This window comes from Lissotriton helveticus, chromosome 4_1 (assembly GCF_964261635.1).
Source record: "Lissotriton helveticus chromosome 4_1, aLisHel1.1, whole genome shotgun sequence".
Lineage (NCBI taxonomy): Eukaryota > Metazoa > Chordata > Amphibia > Caudata > Salamandridae > Lissotriton > Lissotriton helveticus.
Window position 1 is genome coordinate 546,599,665 of NC_136063.1, and position 21,067 is coordinate 546,620,731.

The following is a 21,067-nucleotide window of genomic DNA, read 5'->3' on the forward strand; positions in this document are numbered from 1 at the left end:
TCACCGATAGCCATCATCCCTCTTTGGAATCTCTCTGCCACCTTCTGTCCATCGCCCTTTATGGCCAGCACCAGCTGAGTGTCGTCAGCGTATGAGGTTAGGCCCATCCCATGTGCTTTGATGACACTAGCAAGGTCCGACACGTATATATTAAACAGTGTCGGACTAAGGGATGAGCCTTGAGGTACCTACACTCAGATACTTAAAATCTGATTTACCCATGTACACGTGTCAATATCACAAACCAGGTTATCAGAATTATACTGGGTGTGATTGGATTTACCTATATCACCTTTAATAAAGATGAAGCAGTGTTGATTGCATTTATATTCTAATGCTGAAATGTGTTTTGCTTCCACTGAAAAAATGCTGACTGCAATGCAGATGGCAGTTCTTAACGAAAGGCCACTAGCACAAAGTAAATGCATTATTGTCTTTACTACTATGCCAGACTTAGAGACTGTCACAAAAGCTAGCATTCATAACGCTAAAGCCCTCCATCCTAGATTGATACAATGGGCATCATCCTTATCAGCTGTTGATGTAAACTTTGGAACATCGCAAATAAAATGATGAGTGGAGTGTTGAATCTTTTCAAACACTCACCCCCAATCACAGATCTAGGTTTAATCCATTGTTATTTTGCTCACAGTGTCACCTCAATTTGGACCCAGACATATGCAAATCAGTCTTGACCCTGCTTACCATGGGAACAGTCAAGCCCTAACTGCCCAGCCAGGTCCTCCCTGGACTGGAAACAAGCATCCTGGGACCAGTTTTGGGGAATCACCTCTCATCAGTCAGGCTAGCTTGCCTCCAGTAGTGCAGCTAGCAAGGGACCCACGTCTGGGCATACCCTTAGCCACGTAGGGCACACCTAGTAACATCACAAAATGAAATGATGGATGGAGTGTTGAACCTTTTCAAACACTCACCCCCGTTACAGATCTGGGTTTCATACATTGTTATTTTGCTTGCCACGTCACACCAGTTTGGACCCAGCCATATGCAAATCAGTCTTGACCCTGCTCTCCATGGGAACAGTCAAGCCCTAACTGCCCAGCCAGGTCCTCCCTGGACCGGAAACAAGCATCCTGAGATCAGGTTTGTGGAATCACTCCTCATCAACAGGCTAGCTTGAATCCAGTGGTGAAGCGAGCAAGGGACCCACATCTGGGCATACCCGTAGCCACTTAGAGCGAATATAGCATAAAATACAAAATAAAAGTTTCAACACTCCGTCCATCATTTTATTTTGTGATGATGTAGACTTTGGCCTGATATAGACCTTGGTGGATGGGTTACTCCATCACAACAGTGACGGATAATCCTGCCCGCCGAAATATAAATCTCTTAGGATGTAATGGGATTTATATGTCGACTGATGGGATATCCGTCACCGTTGTGACAGAGTAACCTCTCAGCCAAGATCTAAATCAGGCCCTTTGTCTTTGACCCACTTTTGCAAACACACAAATTCTTCCAATATGAGCATGTATATCCCATGCCCAGTTCCATTTTACTGCTTAATCAGTATAAATACAACATTTACAATGATGGTTCAGCCCATCCTGCAATAGGTTCTAAACAACATAATTCAGCGGTATGCACCGCCATTGTCAGTGTGATATTGAACAGCGATTTCCAATCACAAAAAACACGCATTCAGTCCCTGTAGGGTCCCTGCTGGATTTCACTGTGCATTTGGCTCAACTGAATACCTTACTTCTTGCACTTGTCCTGAATTCCCAACACTTATAGTGTGTGGTTAGTAATAGGGTGTGCAATCCATTTAATGATAATCTAAATTACTGGAAATTAAACTAATTTACAGATTCTAAAGGCAACACAATTAATCATAAGACGCTTTGGGTAAAAGTGGGGGACCTCAAAAATAGGTTACCACAAACTCATGTTACACATACATTGAGTAATCAACTGGTGGGCATACACATTTTAGGGAATTCTCTGGCTGATGAGGCTGCCAAATCTGCAGTTGTGATTGCCACTGTTGCTACAGTTACTCATTATGAAATGAGAATAGACTCTGAAATCTTGCCTGCTGTTAATGCTAAAAAAGAGGGCACACCCTTACCTAAGGGATTTCCATCTAAATATATCTACCACTTAAATGAACAAAACATAGCTTTTGTTAGTATTCTCAGTAGTTGGTGATCGCTCGATTCCCAACCAATGTCGTAGCCTAGCATTAGCTTTAGCTGTGCATGAATGTGTCACCTCTGCACACGCAGGTGTGGCGGCCACTGTTACAGAAACACTATTGGTGGCCAGGGTTATATCAATAAACTACGAAATATGTTCTGTGCTATGACATTTGTCAACAGTTTAAACCTTCCACAGTGCCTCACCCACCGCAGACACACCTGTTTATTTCTAACTGACCATTAGGCTGCATTTATTTGGACCACTGTGGTACTCTTGCTTCAGATACAGTGTTTACATTTATCCTAATTGCAGTTGACTCATGCTCCAGGTTCCTCCGGGTTTGGCCACAGCATTTGGCTGACGCTTGAACTGTAATTAAAGACTTGCGAGTCTTTATCGGCTCACATGCATGCAGTACACTCAATTCGGACCAGGGCCCGCTTTTATGTTCAAATCTTACCGGGATGCTATGGCATACTCATCTTTGCAGACTCAAGAATTCATTACAATATGAGCATATATATCCCATGCCCAGTTCCATTTTACTGCTTGATCAGTTTAAATACATCATTTACACTGATGGTTCAGCCCAACCAGCAATAGTTTCTAAAGAACATCATTCGTCGGCATGCACCACCATTGTTGGTGTGATACTGAACTTTAAATCCCAATCACAAAAAACTCACACACTGTCCCTGTGGAGTCCCTGGGGGATTGCACCCGGCAGTTGGCTCAAACCAAAACTTTACTTCTTGCACTCGAACATACGGATCCCGAATTCCCCACACTTATAGTGTGTGATTCATACTATGTTGTGCAATTCTTTAATGATAATCTACATTACTAGAAATTAAATGAATTTGAAGATTCAAAATATAAGAACAATTAAGCATAAGACGTGTTTGGGCAAAATTGGGAGACCTCAAAAATAGGTTACCGCAGACTCATGTTACACGTACATTGAGTCATCAATGTGTGGGCACACACGTTTTAGGTAATTTTCTGGCTGATGAGGCTGCCAAATCTGCAGTTGTGACTGCTACTGTTGCTGCAATTACTCATTATGAAATGAGAATCGACTCTGAAATCGTGCCTGCTTTTAATGCTAACAAAGACGGCACACCCTTACCTAAGGGATTTCCAGCTAAATATACCTACCACTTAATGAATAAAACATAGCTTTTATTAGTATTCTCAGTAGTTGGTGATCGCTTGATGCCCAACCAGTGCCCTTGACTAGCATTAACCATAGCGGCGCATGAATGTGTCACCTCTGCACTCGCACGTGTGGCGGCCACTGTGACAGCAACGCTATTGGTGGCCGGGATTATATCAACAATATACCAAATATGTCCTTTGCTATGACATTTGTCAACAGATTAAAAGTTCCACAGTGGCTCGCCCACCGCAAACACACTTGTTAATTTCTAGCAAACTATTTGGCTGCATTTATTTGGACCACTGTCTTCCTCTTGCTTCGGACTCAGTGTTTAAATGTATCCTAGTTGCAGTTGATTCTTGCTTCAGGTTCCTCTGGGTTTGACCACAGCATTCAGTTGACGCTTAAACTGTTATTAAAGACTTGCAAGTATTTTTGGTACACATGTGTGCAGTGCACTCCAATCAAACCATGGCCCTGCTTTCGCATCCAAATCATACCGGGATGCTATGGCATCCCTGGGTTTACAGGTGTATTATTTTTCTCTATATAGGCCAGAGGGCAATTCTGTTGTGGAAACAATGAACCATGACTTAAAGCAGTCATTAACAGCTAGAGTATTAGGCACTGTGGGCAGTTTGATACATCACCCCTATGGGGTTCAACAAGCTCTTAATAGCCTCCCTAAGAGATCTCTAGGTGGACAGACCCCATACGAAGTACTTTTTGTCATCAAGATGTATGTTCCAGGCCTTGACTGTTCATACATTGTGGCGGCTGCCATGGCCTTTGATGTAGGCAATCATTGTGCTGTCTTATAGGATCTACAAAAGTTGATTCACACCAATTCTAATGAATAGTTGAAGACATCTCCGTCTTTGAGAATTTTGGAGAAAGCCCAGCCCTCTGTCTGGATTCCAAAGATTGGGGCTTTTGTTTGTGAGAGGGTTGCAGTAAATAAGGAGTTCAGACCATCAGACCAAGCATTGGTGCTAGTCCTTGGCATCCAAGGCAAAATAACTGTTATCTTGCTACTGTTTCCTGGTTCCAAAGACAATCATTTTGTCTTTATTGATTATGTCAAACTATACCATGTGGCCGATTCTTAACAGTAGGCCACGAGAAATCCTTGGTAGTCCCCTAAGCCCTCTCGCCACCATACAGGACAGTCCTCTACAGATGGTAAGCACCACCAAAGCTGTTTCTCCCCAGCTGGGGGTGGGGGGGTGGTAAGAATTCACTGCAATGAATTCCTCCATCCACAACCAGCAACACTACTGAAGTGAGTACTGCTGTTACGACTGCCCCTTCTGTATATGATGTTGTTTATGCTGATCCACCTTTAGTGGAGACGATTCTTGATGATTTTTCAAGAGATTGTGATGATTTTTCTTCTGACAGTTCTCCGGTTTTTTAAACTCCTCCTTTACGGATCTGGTGTTTTCATTTCATAGGTAAAACATACTTATCTAGTCCCAGCTTGGATATATGTTTGGATGGCACTTACCTTGTTTTTTTATTTCTGTGGATTGGATTCCTGACTGTTTTCTTTCTACTGATTTATGGCCATTATCTTCCAGAACGTTCTGCTACAGAATTAGTGATGGGTTGTTGGCCCCCTACTCTTCTTCTCATAGGCTAAAGAGAGACTTACCCCTCATAAATATTTCTGTGGTTCCAGTAACTGATGGAAATCCATGGGATAAAGTTCCATTTGATATATTTTGCCCTACGTAGATCCTCCAAATACCATATGTGTTTCGAGTTTCTATAGGTGATGTAAATTTGGCTGGCTTGCATTCAAATGGTTGGGAAGTTGAAACTGCAAACTCTATGCTCTCGGAGCTGGAATATTATACTGTTTTTTAATCATGGGACTTGTACCTGAACTTCTAATTATGGAAAATGTTTTGTTACCATCATGTTCTACACCAAACTACTGCCCCATTATTAATTATACACAATGGGAACATTGACCAACTCCGCCACAAGGGAGTTTTAAAACATATAAAGATGAATTTACATATTTTGCAAGGTATGATACATCAAAGTCAAAGTCATATTATTTCAAATTAGTACCTATAACCCCAAAGAAGTACATGTTTACACAAACTAAGCTAATATATGCAGCTTCGTTTGTTACAGAATTAGCCGTTTAAAGATATGATTATTGAAAAGACACCATTGAAATGAAATCGATTTGGGATACCAAACCTTTGCAGGTTCAGGAGACAGAAACTATGTTTAGAGTATGTTTAATTCCAACACAAATGATCTTCGTGAATGACACCATCCAACAAATTACATATCTGGGACTGGCTGAGATCAAAGATATGAATGCTCCAACTATTCCCTCTATTGCCCGCTTTGAAAATTGGCAAAATCTTACGGAATATACCGAAGAACGGCTCAATAGTATGTTGCAGAGAAGTACATTTAATTCCACATTTTTTGGTCCTCATGGGTGCTTATTGTGGCCAGTAGACACCAATGGTTGCCGTGCTCATTTTTTGAATTCCTCATCAGGGTTTAAAGTAAGCAGACCTGACCAGCAATACTCCCACTCACTACTATCAGGTATCATTAACACCTATTCCATGGAGAAATTGTGTCATAATGGTTGGAACATTCCACACTATCTGCAGTGAAACAACATATTTCTCGCCTGTGTGAAGATATGGATTTGTCTGATTTTTTATTAGGCCCAAAATTTCCATGTTCTAAAAGATGTATTTATGGCACATATAATCAAATGTGGATTTTGTCACAAATGGAAGCTGCTGCACGCTTAAGACACCACACCAGACAGAGTGGAGTGGTGTGGCTCACTGGTTAGAGGCGGCAGAACCGGAAGCAGAGAACGGCCCGGGACCAGGGTTCAATTCCCGACGCGGCAGGGTCGTGGACCAGGGTCAGCGGACTCGACAATTCTCACCTCGGCGCCTACTCTAACCAGGGATCACACTCGGCAACTCTGGGCATTAAGCTTGCCTCATCTCTACAACGGCCCCCCACAGACGCCGGGGATGCCTAGTTTCACCTTGGAGATACCCAGAAGGGACCATCTCACAGGGAAAGCCAGGACGAGTTCCCCAGCGGTCTCCAGCGCCGGGACGCTTACGGGCAGCCGTGCGCTTTACAAATCCAACACATTTACAAATCCAACACATTTACATAAAGATAATTTGGGTAAAGTGCTTGCTGTTGATGAAAATAGAATTAATATGCTGGCATCTTGCATTTATAATATGAATAACATTGTGTCATCTGTTATCGATAATATGCAAAGTGACATGTTACCATTGTATCATGGGCAGAGCCAGCATAGATCTGTAATGCAACTTAGCTGGACATTACAAACCCTTAAGAATGGGTGCATCCCTTTGCGCTGTTTGAACACCTGCAACCTCTTCTTGCTCTTTAATTTGACAAGTAAATCATTTATGGTGAAAAAGATGCCACATATACAATCCTGCATTTAGAGAAGTTAGAACAGCTCCCATTTACAGTGGCTGAAACACCTTCAGCTACATGACAGCTATATATGGAGTAATATCATTACCAATTTCAAAATTTCAATTTACAGCTTGCATTAAACTTTTCGCAGTTGGTAGATATGAACCCCTGGAAGGCAGCTACTCACATGAGTTATGGTCACTCCCATTTTTAGGTCGAGCGTAAGCGTACGACCTCTTGAATGCTTTAGTATACTTCACTTGTGGGCTTAAACCCATCTGATTAGTTTGTTGCAGTGTCCTTTAAAAATCTTTGATTGCTAATGGTCAGTTCTGCCTCTTTGTCCCTCCTTTTCTCTTTCTTTCCTCCCACACAGCAGGGACTAACAACTGTATCATTACACTTTGAAATGTTCATGTGTCCTTTGGGGGACTTTCTTTTCTTGGTTTCGTGCTTGTTTCTGGTGAAGCTTCCCTTTTCATTCACAGAACCAGGCCGTTTACAACTGCAAAAATGTTTTTTATGTACAAAATCGCAATTTGGGTTTGCAATTCGGTATTTTGAATAGGTGTGTTTACCGAATCATAATGTCATGTATTAATGTTTACCAACCTAAATATGGTCTCGAAACATTAATATTTTAAGAACACCTCAAAGGAGGTGGTAACCTGTTCGCAAACTATAATGTTGACAAATACATTTTTACGTTACACTGTTTTCCTTTATGGAAAATGGATAGCATTTTTAAAAAAATGCTCTATTTAAGGCAGTCACAAACAAGATGGTCTTCTGACCTCATCAGACGACCATCTCTGTGATGGGTGTCATTCCTAATGGGTCAAAAATTGCAACCGATCTCATTATTATTTATGAGGAATTTTGATTTGCCTCCCACTAGGACTAGGAATAATAAAAAAATAAAAGTTTCACCCATTAAGAATAGCGTTTACCAAAAAGTGATTCAGGTGCAACTGCCAAGAAAAGTGTGGCGTGAGGCAGCAAAGGTTGCCTCAAGCCATGTGGATGCACCCTGTGTGCATGCACACCAGTACCTGCATGGCATGGATTGCAGCAGTCCATGCTGTGCAGGTACTGCCTTTGACGTTCCCATTGCGGTGCCTATTTAATAGACACCGCCCTATGAAAATGCCAAAGAACTGCCCGCCAGACAGGAGAAAACTCCTTATCTGGTGGGCAGTTTGTACATGGGTTTGGCGGTGCGGGTGCGGGGCGTTCCAGTCCCACATCGCCAAACTCCTAATAAGGCCCCAAGTATCTGATTAATGAGGGCTAGTGAGTCCAGCAGTCAGAGTCCAATGGGAGAGACCAGTTAAGATCTCAAAGGCTTGGAAATGAGCAGCAAGGTGATGAAATCTGTTAATACACACACATCTATTTTCTTCCTATATCCAAATGTCAGAGGCCTAGATCCTGAAAAGAGCTGGCATAGACATGATTTTGAAGTGATGGGAAACTCATCCAGACTGAGTGCACCCGACGGACTAACATGCTTCACTGGTGCCAATTGGAAACTGCAATTTAGGGCATTGCTCCAACCATAACTCTTCTACACTTCCATACGTGTTGGTGCTAGAGAGATGGTTGAAATGGTTCATTGATAAGGGAAACCCTCCTCAGCTCATTGAGCACAACTACAAGTCCTGGGGTAAAGTTGAAAAATCTCTATGGGCATGATTTATCAAAATTTGACACAGTGTAATGCAGCAAGACAACTTGTTGTGCTGAGCTGTGCTGCACCATGGTGCAAGGGTGCCTGCATTGCACGCAAGATTATGCAGAAATGGACAGCTTCCTGCACAAAAACAAACCTTTAAAACTTTCGGAAACAATGAAGAGAAATAAAGATTTCTCCCCTTTCCTCTGGGAAGGCATAGCATTTTGACGCCTTCCCAGGCTTACCAGTCTTGCTAAATCTGGGCATACACCAACATCCATGGGTGGATGTGTGGAAACATCCATGCCCCACCCATGGAACTCCTTACCCGGGCAGGATAACGCCAGGCAGCTATTGCGCTGCTTTGCATTACTCCAGATTTACCAAGCAACGCAGGGCCACACAAGGCGGCCTTGCATTGCTTGGTAAATCTGACTTAAGGATTGGATTGCCAATTAAACACCATCCATGACGTAAAGGCAACTCAATCTAATGATAATTCTGGCCCTATGGGTTTTGGGCAAATATGGGATGATGTAGACTCATCAATTACTTTGTCCTTCTAATGAAGCTTCTCAAGTTTGGGTGCACTTTATTTTCTTCTTGATCAAGCTAGCAAACTGGGCTACAAGTTTCTCATGGTTCCTTGAAAATTCACATCCTTAATACACCTATGTCCTCAAGTACCAGTCACATTACCCCAGTCATAGTACGAGTGAGTAGTAGCTGCCCTCCTTTGCGGATGATGGTACTTGTAATATGCACCTCCTAACCAGTTAAACCTGGACTCTACCATAGAATATCACACAGAATCATGAAACACCTCAAGTCCTCAGGTTTTCGAGTACAGAAGAAGAAAAGGTAAGACTGGCCAGAAAAACAAACAGAGGTGGGCATATACTATTACCAGTCCATGCTAGGGCTGCTTTCACCACATGTGCACTATACAAAGCAAGAAAAAAAAGTTGCCACGGCCTCAAGTCACTCATGAGTTGGGCAAACTATGCGTTTTATTCTTAATTGAGCCTTAGAGGGTTTAAGATTGATTTCACAATGCCAGAAAACAAGCATTCAGTGATATATGACACAACAGAAGATATGGTATAAAACATGACATTTTTTTTATAGTATCCACCTTCCATGCATAGTGACATATTTTGCATGTATGTGTGAAACAATAAAAAAGGCAAGAAGAGATTTTAGCAAGGTTAAGCAATGAGAAATCATACCTTGTTGAGTAGTCTTATGGGCAAAGCCTTGTGAAAGTTAATCCATATAGTCTCTGTAAAATAGACCAAAGATATTGTTAATCTCGTGGACTATCCAGTGAAAACTAGTCAACAAACATGAATACAGGTGAAGTTTAAATAAATGAGAGAATTTAAGGTGTCACCAAGCACTCAGTAGAACTCTGCAGAACAATCAACCCTCAAAGCACAAGGTGCGCACCAAGGGCCCGATGTAGGAGCCCTAATACCGGTCGGAAACGGCCGAATGCGGCCGTTTCCGACCGGTATTACGGTTTTCTTATGTAGGGGGCTACATAAGTACAGATTCGGTAATTTTACCGATTCTGTACATTTACCGATTCGGTAAAATACCGAATCGGTAAATGTACAGAATCGGTAAATAGAGATGTAGGTGGCACTCTGAAGAGTGCCACAGGCCTTCAAGAGTCGGTATTTTACCACCCAATCCAATTGGGTGGTAAAATACCGAATCCAGGTGTGCATGCACATCTGTGCATGCACACCTGTGCCATGTGACACACAGACATGCCCTTAGGGCATGTCTGTGTGCCACATGGCACAAAAGCCTGTAATTGGGGTGCTAGAGGGTGTCAAAGTGACACCCCCTGCACCCTTGCAAGAATAGGTAATTACCGAATCGGTAAATACCGATTCGGTATTCCACATTGATTCCTATGGGCTTGAAGGCCCATAGGAATCAATGGGGGATACCGATTCGGTATTTACAGAATCGGTAAATACCGAATCTTACAGATTCGGTATTTACCGAATCAGAATTACCTACATTTCCCCCCCTCTAATTTAGCACTTCTTAAATACCGAATCGGTATGATTCGGTATTTTAGAAGTGGTAAATTAGATTTACCTACATCGGGCCCCAAGTCACTACAAACGCTGCCTGGCTTGAATGAATTAATTTATTAACGTCGATTAATTCAAATAATTACAGTAAAAGGCAAGAACATTGTTAAAAAGCAGTTAATGTCTTTGACTTATAAATGTTCATTGACCTTTGGCATATTTGTGCAAATCCTCGGAGTTACTTATATTTTCATATTTAAATAAACAAATAAGAGCTGGAACTTTTGAAAAAAACTGGGGGCCAGATGTACGTCGCTTTTTAGCGTGCGCAAACGGGTCTTAGACCCGTTTGCGTATGCTAAAAAGCAAGGGCCAATGTACAAACAGTATTTTGTGAGTCGTAAATAATTTGCGACTCGCAAAATACTGTTTTGCGTCTCGCTATCAGGAAGGGGCGTTCCCTTCCTAATAGCGACCGCAAAGCTATGTGCCAATGTTTAACGACCGTAATTGCAGTTGCAATACACCCGCAAATTACCACCTACTTCAAGTAGGTGGTAATCATTCGCAAATGGGAATAGGTCCCCACGGAACCCCCTTCCCCTTTGCAAATGCATGAAATATTACTTTTTAAGGGCAGGCCCTAGTCCTAGGGACCACTGCCTGCACTCAAAAAATAAAACAGAAACGTTTGATTTTTAAATGTATCCCGTTTTGCTTTAAGGAAAACAGGCTACATTTAAAAAAAGAAAGCTGCTTTATTTAAAAGCAGTTCCCGACATGGTGGTCTGCTGGGTTCCATGTTTAAATATCGATAACAAAAATATAGTTAACAAAAATATTGATGTAAAAATATCGATTACAAAAATATCGACTCACTATACTTAAACAGGTAAGTACAATAATATTGACTCAAAAATATAGATGTAAAAAATATAGATGTAAAAAATATTGACTTTAAAAAATAACATAATTTAAATTAAATTATGGAAATAATATTAATTTCATTAACAAAATAAATTAAATTAAATTTATATTTTAACTAATTATAACAAAAAACTTAATTTAATCATTTATAAACACAAAAAATGTGTACATATACATTTATTTACTTAAATACATTTTATTAACTGTTATCTTTATTTAATTTATAAACTTTAATAACTATTTAAAATACAATAAACACATATACAAAACATTTTAAATAAAATAAAATATTCTATATTTCATTAACACATTAAACTATTAAAAAAATACATACATTTAATAACAAAATAAAAACATTAGTAGTTAAAACATTGGATAGCGAAGGGGTAAAAATTACTATTCCCACTCCAGTGAGTGCAACAGTAGGGAAAGCGCTGAATAGCGTAGGGGTAAAAATGACTATTCTCACTCCAGAGAGTGCAACAGTAGGGAAAGCGCTGGATAACGGAGGGGTATAAATTACTATTCCCACTCCAGTGAGTGCAACAGTAGGGAAAGCGTTGGATAGGGGGAGGGTAAAAATTATTATTCCCACTCCAGTGAGTGCAAAAGTAGGGAAAGTTTTGGATAGCGTGGGGGTAAAAATTACTATTCCCACTCCAGTGAGTGCAACAGTAGGGAAAGCGCTGGATAGCGTAGGGGTAAAAATTACTATTCCCACTCCAGAGAGTGCAACAGTAGGGAAAGTGTTGGATAGTGTAGGGTTAAAAATTACTATTCCCACTCCAGTGAGTGCAATAGTAGGGAAAGCGCTGGATCCCAAAACAATAAAAAACAAAACTATCAACAATTTTATTGAATTAAATTTCCAATATAAACATAATTAATATATAAATTTAAATATATTATTATTAACAAAGATAATACGAAATAATTAATTACACATTATGTAACACTATAATATCCACAACACACACCTAAAATTATTTACACAATTACAGTTAATATTTACTAATTAATTAATGAAAATGTATGTATTATTATCTATTAATTAATCAATTAAAAATTAATTACTTACCAGCTTTCACACCATATACACATATAAACACCACAACACACACCTAAAATTAATTACACAATTACAATTAATAATTACTAATGAATTAATGGTAATTAATTTAAAAAGTATTTAATAATTAATCAAGAAAAAAGGAATTACTTACCACCCTTCAAACCATTTACACATATAAACTCCACAACACACACCTAAAATTAATTAAAGAATTACCATAATTAATTATTATTGACTAATTGAAATTAATTACCAAATAATTATTAAACTATTATTAACACATTAACACATTAATTAATCAATTAATTTTATATAATTAAATTACTTCCCACCTTATTCCCCTATAAACCCACAACCCACTACAGAAATAATAACACTAAAATACATAACATTATTGATAAATCGATATTTTTGTAAACTATATTTTTGTAAATGATATTTATTACTACCATATTTTTGTAATCAACATTACTTACCTGTTAGTCGATATTCTTGTCAACTATATTTTTGTTGTCGATATTTCCTCCAAACTATATTTCTGTGGCGATATTAATGTACCACGATATTTCTCCGTCGATATTCCTGCTCTGCACCGTCTGCTGAGCCCAGCAGGCCACCATCCCTGGGAGTGCCTGTCATTCCCAAAGGTTGTCGCAAATTGTGAGAGGCTTATATTCATAAGCCTCGCAATTTTCGACCCCATTAGGAATCGCTAACAGTGTTAAATACACTGTAGTACATGCTAAATAGCGCTTTGCAAATTGCGAGTTGCAAATGTGACGCAATTTGTGAGGCGCTATTTGGAAGGTCGTACATTTGGCCCGAGGACTTTAAAATTCTGGTTTGCGAGTTGGCCTTTAAGTAAGGTGGGGAAACGCCTTGGTGCCTGTCAGAGGTCACCCTGCCTCCTTCAGCGTGTTATAAGATGTGGCGAAACAGATGGAATATCTTCTGGTGCCTCATTTCAGACGATCCTGATCAGATGCGTGAATTTCCTGAGTCTTGCTAGGTTCGTTGTCTTTTGTTTCATGAAGCATAAGGCAGAGACCTCACTACAGGACTTTGCACCATTAGCAATAAATATCGGGCAGAGAACGCACCGACGTTCATTATTCAGTTTACCGCAACAGCACAGGAGGTGCCGCCAAGATTCCTTGTGGAAGGAACATTGTCCGCACTCAGTGTTTTCACCTGGCGTGCCCATGCTGGGTTGATGTCAATGACGCGTGACGTAATAAGTCTCTTAGTGAGAATATACCTGCGGACCTGTGACGTCTAAGCCTCATTTAAATAGTGGTTTGGCTTTCAAGGAATGTATGATTTGTCCAGTGGCTCTAAGATAGACCTCGGGCAGAGGACTTTGGTGTCTTGAGCAAAAGATGTTTCCAAGACCTGCTTATTTACTGCTTTCTTCAAGGCGGAGAGTGGAATTTCCAATAGTTGGAAGCTTGCTGCCTCAATCCTCAGTGTGTTGATGGCATGCTCAGGGCTGGCACGCCAGGCTGTTCCTACCTCTTTGAAGACAGATCATAGCTGGTATTTGAATGACTCCACTGGAGCCCTCAAGATCCTGAGGTATAGGTCTATCAAATCCCCCAGGCATATCTGGTCGGGCCTCCCGAGGCTAAGCACCAGTCTCAGTCTTGATTTCCTGGCTGAGCGTGTGATTAGCAGCACTGATGTGTATGCTTTACCTTGAGGTGTATTTAAGAACTCATCCAGCCATCTAGGAAAAGCCGAATGTCCATAGGTTATGGCTGGTAGCAGTTTTGCTTTTAAGAGTGTCAGTATTGGCTCGGCTGATGGGCTAAGCAAATGTTTGGTCAGTTGTCTTATCAAGTGTAGAACGTGGTTAGCCTTAGAGTTCAGATGTTTTTTGATGGATGTTTAAGTTGGCCCTTTCTGAGAGCCAACCCCCAAGTTAATAGTAGAATGTTACTTTACCAATTTGCAGATCATCCAAGGATCACTTGGCTTAACTTTTAAGTTGATGTCTCCCAAACACAATTGCCTTGGTCTTCCCTTGGTTAACCTACAAGTAGTTGGCTTTGTTAAAGTGTTCCTGTGCTTGCAGGGCTCTTTGGAGGCTCACTCTAGTATGGTCCATTATTACTGTATCATCTGCGTATTGCAGTACCGCCAACCTCACACTTCGCAGCCTTGGTGCTGCTAAGCTGGCACCTTGCAAAGCGACCCCCAAGTCTGCGGTATTCAGATTAAACAGGAGGGGCGCCAGCACGCAACCCTGTATCAGCCCAGTGTTTGTTAAACTTTTTGAGGTCACTGTATTAGCACTTGTTTTGACCCGCACCCAGGTATCTTCATAAAGCGATTTTATTACATTTAATAATTTGGGTGGGATTCCCTAGCTGTCTAATTTACACCATATACTTTGATGGTCCACTTTATTGAAGGCTGTGCTATAATCAATGAAGCAATTGAATAATGGAAGACTGACTGTGTTGATAGGTGGGCAAGCGCTATGATGTTGACCAGGGTCTGTGACCTAACTCCTGATTGATAGAAGGGAATTATGCCTTTTTCTTGTATCCAAGACTCCAGATCCTTTAGGAGAAGTTGTGCATAAGCCTTTGCTTTGATATCTAGCAGGGCAATCAACAGCCAACTCGCCACATTCATTGAAGAACACAACATCCTCGACCTCTCCCAATCCGGCTTCAGAAAAAAACACAGTACGGAAACCGCCCTCCTAGCCGCAACAGACGACATCCGCACCCTACTGGACAAAGGCGAAACAGTAGCCCTCATCCTCCTAGACCTATCAGCGGCGTTCGACACAGTCTCCCACCGCACCCTAATACGCAGACTCTACGACGCAGGAATCCAGGACAAGGCCCTCGACTGGATCTGCTCCTTCCTCTCCGGCAGGACGCAACGGGTCAGACTCCCCCCTTTCCTCTCAGACCCCACACCTACCACCTGCGGACTCCCCCAGGGCTCCTCCCTCAGCCCGACGCTCTTCAACATCTACATGGCTCCACTTGCCCCCATCGTCAGAACCTACGGACTCAACATCGTGTCATACGCAGACGACACCCAGCTCATCCTCTCCCTATCCAACGAGCCCAACACCGCCAGACGCAACTTTCGAGAAGGCATGGAAGCCGTCGCCAAATGGATGAAAAACAGCTGCCTACAACTAAACACCAACAAAACAGAAGTACTCATCATGGGCCCAAACCCCGACGCCTGGAGCGACACCTGGTGGCCCACCGCCCTCAGAAACCCGCCAACCCCCACAGACCACGCACGCAACCTGGGAATCATCCTGGACTCCGAGCTCAAAATGGACCGCCAGATCAACTCTGTCTCATCTTCCTGCTTCCACACCCTCCGCCTCCTTCGTAAGACCTTCAAATGGATCCCCCTCGAACACCGAAAGACAGTCACTCAGCCCTGGTCACCAGCAGACTCGACTACGGCAACGCACTCTACGCCGGAATAAACAAAAACCTCATCCGCAAGCTACAGAACATCCAGAACGCCGCCGCAAGGCTGGTCCTCAACCTGCCAAAACACTGCCACATCTCCCAGCACCTGCGCACACTCCACTGGCTCCCCGTCGAGGCGAGAATCACCTTTAAGATGCTCACCCACGCACACAAGGCCCTCCACGGCACCGGACCAGCATACCTGAACAGCCGGCTCAAATTCCATGCACCCCAAAGGACCCTACGATCAGCCCAGCTCTCCTACGCCGTGGTCCCCCGCACCAGAAAGACCAGATCGGGAGGCCGCTCTTTCTCCTTCCTCGCGGCCAAATCATGGAACGCCCTTCCGCTCCACCTCAGACAGACAACATCGCTCCCCATCTTCGCAAGAAACCTCAAAACCTGGCTCTTCGACAGACCCCCTCCTTGATGGAATGGAACCTGCACCCCCCCACCCCTAGCGCCTTGAGACCCTTACGGGTGAGTAGTTGCGCTTTAACAAACTCCTGATTGATTGATTGATAAGCCTTTAGTTTAATGGCTTCATCCGGTCACCTTTTTTGTAAATAGGGACAAGTATAGAACCCCTCCAGGAGTCAGGCGTCCTTGCTGTTGAAAAAATGTTATTAAAAGACGGGGATAGGATTGCTGCCCTAAATCCGGCGCTGTTTTAAATACTGGCGCTGGTAACCCATTTGGCCCTGGTGCTCCATCGTTCCTCATTTTCCTGAGTGTCATGATAACCACGTCAGCATTTATTGTTGTACCTGGCGACCTGCAGAAACCCTCTTTCAAGCTGATGGATTCTGTAGGGCCTTTATCAAGGAGGGCGCTCCAGTCAGGTTGTTTTACATTAGTTGACCTGGTCTGCCCCACTCCCTGGTTAATCACTTCTGTGGGGTCTTTGTCAGAGGAAGCATTCAGATATAGTTGTGTTACATGATTTCAACCACTCTTGCTCCGCTACTCCATTTTCTCTTGGAGCACCTCCATTGCTCAACTGACTGATATGTCTCTACAGCCCAGAGGGGTTACTCACTTTCAGTAGAGAGAACACTTTGAGCCATTCCTTATCTGTGTGTTCCCTTTTCTGTTCCCAAACTTTCTTTCTATAAGCTGACCTCAAAGCGGTAATGGAACGGCCCCGTAATTATGTCCCCTCTTTTCTTCACTTCCAAGTCCTTATGTAAGGCATGTTTGCATTTGAATATGGCCATCGAAGCGCGTTTGTTTCCAAGAAGCTACGACAACTTGGTACACACGCGTTGGTGTCAAGCATTTCCCAGCTTTTGTTGGAGATCCCCTACAATATTCTCCCAGTCCTTTATTGATGATGCATAAGTTGGTGGGGTCCCTTCCTTCTTTGATTCCAGCTATGTTTGTATCTTCTCTCCGATGTTTCCAGACCATTTGATCCTTTGGAGGACCATATGCTTTTTTCCCCTCTCGTTTCTCCTAATGGCTATAAGATGGTTGCTGTTGGAACTTCAAGCTGAAAACCCGCTCTCAGGGGTCTGTGATCATTTTCGGCACTGTCCTTGACTTCGAATTCTAGCTACAATGGTTTCGCTGACTAGGATATCATCGATTGGAGAGACATTCTGGAAGGTTGGTTTTGGGTGCCAGGATGTGGAGCATGCTTCCTTTAGTGTATGAGCTGAGCATAGCTTGTGGTTTTTGAGGAGATTGAAAAGGGGTTCTGCCCGGCCCCTGCACCAGGGCGTGTTGTTAGTTTTGTCTAGATTCCTCAGATTAAAATTCCCCACTATGATTACCTGATAGGATTTATATTTGATTAAGAGATCCTCTAGAGTACGTATCAGAACATCCATTAAATCTTTCATGAAGGTCTGTGCTGGGTTGATGTAGCAATTAATTACCAAGAGGCGAAGCAGTTGGGACTTTGGATTCAGGCCACCAATCCATAAAACTTGAGTCTCTGATGATTTTGATTGGATTTCTGTAGCCATGAATCTGCAGGCATGATTTAGGAAAACGGAGAGTTCACCCGATGGGCGCCCGAAGATGTTCCTTTTTATTGCTGCTACGTGGTGCTCGTATTACCCTACCAGGGTGGTACTGGACAGGGCCCATGTCTCGTGGAAGAATAGTATATTGCCCTTCTCTGGAAACTCCTTCGTACTTTCTCCTTTTGTGATTTTACTGATCCCTGCTATGTTCCATGAAATTATGGACAGTTGATGGAGGGGCAGGTTTACATCCATTTCCTCCACCCGACCAAGCCTACTGCCATGTTTGTTAGGAATAGTGATGCTGCGATCTTTGCGCTCCTATTTGATCTGGGGCGAGGTGGTTTGAGTATACTGTCTGATGATTATTGCGGCATGTGATCCTGATGCCAGTATTGGCCTTAAGGCTGGTACGGCTGCTGCTATGGACTCCATAACTGTTGGTCCCATGCAGTACGGGCCGGACACCCTTGTCTCTTTTGTTCTCAGCGAGGATGTTCGGGTATTTTCATTTTGACAGAGACTGGGCATCTATACCCTATTCAGTGAGTTGTTGTGTTTCACCCAGTGGAGAGTCAGGTGTTGGTTTGTCTATCGGTGAAAAGGGGCTTGAGATCGGTGGTGGTGGCTCGGTTTTCTGGCCATCTTGGCCAGAACTTTTAGTCCAATGGATTTGTACCACTGTCTCTAGGGTGTGTTCCAATTTTGGCTGTACTGCCTCATTGTTCCTGCTAATTGAGTGTTCAAGCACCTTTTCCATCACCTTTTCTTTCAAGATAGGTGTATATTTTCACCAAAGTGCAATTCAGGGATAACAAGTGAAGTATCGACTACCTGCTCTCTCCAACTTGCAGGACTTGAGAGTGATCTCCTTTTGGGGATTTGTGAGCTCTGGGGAGACTCTTGGCTCGCTCTTGTGTTGCTAGTTGCCTGTAAGATAGAGGTATCGAAGCTGGGTGTTGCTTCGTCCTGAGGTCAATCCCATTGGTAGTCCTGAGTCGTGCTAGGATTACCACTTTTTGGAGAAAGTGCATAACTGATTCCCTTAGCGGGCGGCCTGGAGGACTTTATTGGAGCACTGAGGCTGTGTTGTGGATACCTAAGTACTGCCAAGTGGGGTGTAATGAGGTGTAGTGATGCAGACAAAGAGGGAGGGAGGGAGAGGTGGTTCTCGCACTTGCATAAAACTGGCAGCCTCTGTGAGGTTTGGTGATGCCGCTGCCCTAGCCACTGGAGTGCCGCCCTCCGCCTGCCACCGCCGCCGTGCCTCATCGTGACTGTCATGCCACCTTGCCGACCTGCTTTGCCTTTGAGGTGGGGGGGGGGTTGGTACATGGCCAGCAGGCAGCACCTCACAGCAGCTCACAGTCGTCACAGCACTTGGCACCCGCGCCCGCAGCATACTGCACAACTCCTGGCTCCACCCTCTGAAAATGATCATAGCCAGTAACCCTTCACTACCTAAGCAAAGCAAAACATCCTGTCAGAAATGGCTTAGCCAACTCTGTTTTGATCCTGTTCCTACCAGTACTTTTAAACAGTTTCCTCTCTTACAAAAACCTCTTCCCAAGACAGTTTTTCATTCTTCTTTATTTAAACTAACAACACAGATTGGGTGCACAATTCAATCTACTTTGGCTTTGTTCTATTTTATTCTAAAAACAAACTAATAGTGATATGTCTGTTAGTAACTGGCCAATGCAAGCACACACATGCTGGCCTTTATTTCCCTCTCTCTTGAATGCTTATTTCTCCATTAGCTCTATGAATTCATTGTACAGGTGTGATGATGGATTCTCAGACCTAACCCTCCCTACAAACATGTTTTATGCTGTTTTTACGGTGCTATGTTATATGCAATGTTACTTTATGTTCTATTATGTCATGTTATCACAACTAATAATGTGTTTTTAGCAATGAACCAGTGTCTTAAAGGGCTTCAAATCTGATACAGTCTGGAGGTGCACAGTAAGAATATTTAACAGTGTGTGCCTCTGGATTACAAGTCTCCAATCTAGTGTGCAAACTGGGATGAACATTGAAGACAACCTTTTGCGTTTTCGGGGGAAAAAGTCAATAATTAGAGTGACTATTGTGTTCTGACAATATTGTGACTTTATTAAATTGAAATGCCTGATTCATTTTAAAGTATGAAATAGAAGTATTATTTGCCTGACTTTGAAGGATTTAAATTAGGAGTGATATTAAAGATAATTTACTTGGAGAGCCCATTCACATTGGGGTGGTCTGACCCTGGACTGTGTTTCACTGTAAAGTCCATTCCCTCTAGGGAGATGGACCACCTCAACAGTTTGGGATTCTCACCCCTCACTCATCTGCATGAGCCATCTGAGGGGCCTGTGGTCAGTCTGAACTAGAAAATGAGTCCCAAACAGGTAAGATCTCAGCTTCTTCAGTGCCAAGTCCACAGCAAATGTCTCTTTCAATGACATTCCACCTCTGTTCCTGTGAAAGTAGCCTACTACTAATGAAGGCTACTAGTTTTTCTACGCCCTCTTCATTTAGCTGAGCTAAGACTGCCCTAATGCATTGCTCTGAAGAGGTGCAGAGATAGAATATTGAATCAAAAATATTGATTTACACAAATATAGAGTTAAAAATATCATTGCTCAGATATATCGAGAGACAATTTCTTGTGGTCAAGAATATCAAATTTAGGTAAGTAATATCGATGTTAAAAATATCGAAGTGTAAAATATTGTTTGCAAAAATATAGTTGTTAAAATATTTTTATTAATTTATGTATTTTAGTATATATTTTATATGTATGTGGTGTATGTTTTTTTTTATAAGATTTGTTTGTATTTTTAATATATGTGTTAAATGTTTAGTAGTTATTAGTTCGTTTTTTTATTTGAATTCGGCGTTTTTAGTTCCGTGGTGGGTAGTGGGTTTATAGGGGAATAGGGAGGGTAGTAATTTAATTATATTACATTTATTAAATATTTTTATTTATTAATATATGTTTAATTGAGATATCATAGTGTTAAATGGGTAAAGTAATATATTATAAATTAATTAATAATTGGTTATTAATTAATTTTCAATATGTAATTGGTAATTAATTATGGTAATTGTGTAATTATTTAATTATTGTAAAGGGTGGGAAGGATGGGAA

The 21,067-nt window shown here is 42.1% G+C and overlaps 1 protein-coding gene across 3 annotated transcripts in view; it reads right to left on the bottom strand.

The window, feature by feature from the left end:
• Positions 1-21,067, bottom strand: part of LY96 (lymphocyte antigen 96) — a 505,337-nt gene that overhangs the window by 191,445 nt on the left and 292,825 nt on the right. For all 3 annotated transcript variants that reach the window (XM_078685616.1, XM_078685618.1, XM_078685617.1), the window contains one exon: positions 9,686-9,738. In XM_078685616.1, coding sequence (XP_078541742.1) covers positions 9,686-9,738 — 53 coding nt within the window. The remainder of the gene's footprint in view (positions 1-9,685; positions 9,739-21,067) is intronic.